The sequence below is a fragment of the Lagopus leucura genome, unplaced genomic scaffold (genome assembly GCF_019238085.1).
Source record: "Lagopus leucura isolate 7727_CA_CO unplaced genomic scaffold, USGS_WTPT01 34338-0_obj-0_obj, whole genome shotgun sequence".
In the NCBI taxonomy this organism is placed as follows: domain Eukaryota; kingdom Metazoa; phylum Chordata; class Aves; order Galliformes; family Phasianidae; genus Lagopus; species Lagopus leucura.
Genome location: NW_024967804.1, coordinates 1 through 3,224, shown reverse-complemented (window position 1 = coordinate 3,224; position 3,224 = coordinate 1). Strand labels below are relative to the sequence as shown.

The following is a 3,224-nucleotide window of genomic DNA, read 5'->3' as shown; positions in this document are numbered from 1 at the left end:
CCCCCCCCCAGGCTCCGGGACGCCGCTGGGTTTCTCTATCGAGCCGTCAAACAATTAATGGTTAACATACAGAAAAACAAAACCGAAATCATCATCATCGTCATCATCTACGGAAATCAAGTGGCAAGACATCTCCCCGCCCTGAGACAGGCAGCAAAGCGACAGCAGTCGGGTCAGCACCCGTCACAGACACGGCATCACCACCACGGCACCAAACAGTTGCTCTTCTCGTCCCTCTGCGCGTGATCCGTGCGGCTCGTTCCACGACAGAGATGGAAAAGGGGCTACTTACAGCGGGAGTGCAAAGTACAAAGTCCATTGTCATACAACAGTTCTGCATGGCTCTTACCATTGGACGCTTCAAGAGTGAGTTAGCACAGTTCTGAAAGATGGCGTCCCATCAAACATACACTGCGACCCTGCATCACATGGTTTCAGAGTCATAAACACAGGTCAAAGGCACAAAACCGCTACAATCTTTCTTTAAAAAAAAAAAAAAGAAAGAAAGAAAAAAAAGCCAAATCTTTTAAAAGAAAAAAAACGTCTCACAGCTGTGCTGTCTGTCCTCGAGAGGTGCCGAGAGAGGACATAAAGGTGTGATAAATGAGAGTGTTCCTCCGTGTTTCACTCCTGAATTGTGTGGGGCTGTAACAGAATGGTGCTTCTGGCTCTGTGTAGCTCTTTCCGTGTGCGTGTCTCCTCTGTAATGGAAATGTGTCTCGGCCCAAAAGCGGCCCCAGCTACGGCCTCATGGGGCTCTGTGTGCCCTTGGGGTGGTTTGGTTTTGCTCTCCGCTCGGCGCTGATAATGCTGGCAGCTGAGGACTGCAGGAGAAACTGTGCGAGCAAAGAACTGCCCTCCCAAACCAAACCGTGCTGACAGCAATCCTAAGGCTGGAGGGCCTCAGCTCTGCTCCGTTCTCCGTAAGAGCGCTGCTGGGCTCGTGGTCAGGACCCTCTGGGCCGTGTTTTCTAGTTCTGTGGATTCACTCTGGTTTGGTTTAAGTAAAGGTAGTGTCTGCTGTGGCATGCTGCGCCTCTTTCTCTCTGTGCTGTAGAGTCCTTGGGCCACGGTGTGGTGTTCTTGATGTAATGAGCTCAAGCTGCTGCTTGTTTTTCTGGATGCTGCGTGTTTTCTCCAGTGAGGTTTTTGTTTTTTTTTTTTGTTTTTCTACACTGTGTGATGGTGTGAGGAATGTGCAGAGGCAGATCACGGCCCATTCGGGACTTCCGCCGCAGAACGGTCCCCGGGTTTATGTGCTTGGAGCTGGGAAAGGCCACGTTACTGCACCCCCTCCCCGTTCCCAGCCGCCTGCCAGGCGAGCCCGGATGCAGCTCAACAATGCACGGCCCTGCGACCGCTCTGCACATCTACGTATGTACCTTGGAGGAGGGTCTGCCCGTGCTCTGGGGATGTCGTGTATTGCCATTGCTCGCTTCGGCACCCGAGGAAGGGGGCGAGTCGGCGCTAAAACCCCCCCAAACCCGCCGCGAAACCCCCTCCCCTCCGATCGCAGACACGAAGCAGCCGCCCCTCTGCCCAGGGGTCGCTTGGGGACGGAGGGGACGCGAGCCCGGTTCGCTCAGCGCCGAGATGGGAAGGGCTACAAAGCAATGGCACTTGTTGTTTTTTTTTTCCCCAAACCAACAGAGGCTCCTCGAGGAGAAAATTGAAAAAACGACCAACAACAAAACAAAAAACGCCTCCAAACCTCCCCCCATAAAGGAAAACTGGGTGTGCAGAGACTTCCCTCGCTCGCAGGGCCGCGCGCCGACGCTTCCCGACAAGCGAGATGCAGCAAGAGCCTCGAGAGAAGCCCGGAGCTCACGGCTGGGGGTTCAGCCCAGCTCTACCCCTCACCACCGGCCCTACTGAAGGCCCTGGGGTGAAGGCGCGGCAGCAACGTGGCGTGACGTGAAGGTGGGAGCTGTGAGTGCTGTACCCGACGGCAGCGAAGGGACAAAGCACTGCAGGGACATTACCTTGTCCGCTGAGGTTGGGGTTGGTGTAGTCCCAGGTGTCCTGGTCGTTCTTGAAAACGTTCAGGCGCGTGGGCTGCGGGCAGACAGACGGACAGACAGAGGGATGAGCGGCGGCGGCAGCTCACTGGGGGCCGCTGTGCTGCATGGCTGCTCACCTTGGCGTATTCGATCTTGAGCGTGCAGCACCCCGAGTAGATGTCGGCCCCGTTGAGGGACGCTTTGGCTCGCTGCGCGCTCTGCACCGAGTCAAACGTTCACAGCGTTAAGGGAGAAGGCTGCAAAGTGAACAGCGCTGCAAGGCGGTTCTCTCTACGTAGCAACGATCACAGACAAAGCCAGGAAACAGCTACACTGAACCTGCCCTGCAGCAGCACCAGAAGCACAGCCGCAGAGCTGCATTTAAAGCCGTTCCCAGCGACCCCACGGCAGCAGGGCAGAATGGAGCTGCTCTGAGGCACCAAAGGATATTCCACCATGGCCTGGACGCCGTTCTTCCTGAAGATAACAATCCTCTGCACGGGGCCACACGGGTTGCAGATGGTGTAGAGCACATCCTGCAAGGAAACAGAGGCGAGGGATCTGCACGAGGCACAGCAACTGCTACCAGAACCCCAAAACGATGCACCCGTGTGTAAGAAAACCCCACAGGCTACGTGAGCATGGGGCAAAGGAACAGGAAAAGCAGATTTAAGACCGCTGAGATGGCATCAAGGTGCACGAGGCCCCTCTGAACCCCCCGCTCACCGTCGTGATGGAGTAGATGGGGTTGAGAATGGTGAAGAGCAAAACGTTGTTGACGCCACGGGAGTCGTCGCTGTCCCCAGGGCGGGAGATCTTCTGGCTGGTGGAGTAGTTGACAAAAGCTGGGTGCCCGGCGATGTAGATTTGGTTGTCGGCCGCGTAGTTGACAGCATTGCAGGCACCCAGGATGTCCTCAAACTCCACCAGGGCCTGTCGCTTCTTGGGCATCACCACCACGTAACTGCAGCAAAGGGGACCGGAGCTCAGGGCTGCGGGAGGGGAACCGACCCGCGGGGCTGCTGCAACTCACCTGATGGGACCAAACTCCTGCAGGGCCTCCACCAGGTCGGCCTCCACCACGCCGTCAATCAGCCCCCGGATGTGAACCACGGGGGACGCGGGGGTCTTGTGGGGATCGTCGTAGTTCTCCTGGGAGGGGACGTGGGGAAAACTTGGCTCAGAATGCAGCCATCACAGCTACCAAAGGCACCGGGACCCCAA

At 56.8% G+C, this 3,224-nt stretch overlaps 1 protein-coding gene across 1 annotated transcript in view; it reads right to left on the bottom strand.

Annotated features, from left to right (window-relative positions):
• The window catches only part of HNRNPL (heterogeneous nuclear ribonucleoprotein L), a gene marked incomplete at its 3' end in the record, with an annotated part of 4,538 nt that extends 1,353 nt beyond the window's left edge, over window positions 1-3,185 (bottom strand). Inside the window, exons 1-5 of the mRNA XM_042894083.1 lie at window positions 3,034-3,185; window positions 2,727-2,964; window positions 2,451-2,536; window positions 2,138-2,234; window positions 1,983-2,055 (exon numbers count right to left, since the gene is read on the bottom strand). Coding sequence (XP_042750017.1) covers window positions 1,983-2,055; window positions 2,138-2,234; window positions 2,451-2,536; window positions 2,727-2,951 — 481 coding nt within the window. The remainder of the gene's footprint in view (window positions 1-1,982; window positions 2,056-2,137; window positions 2,235-2,450; window positions 2,537-2,726; window positions 2,965-3,033) is intronic.
• Window positions 3,186-3,224: the final 39 nt, after the last annotated feature.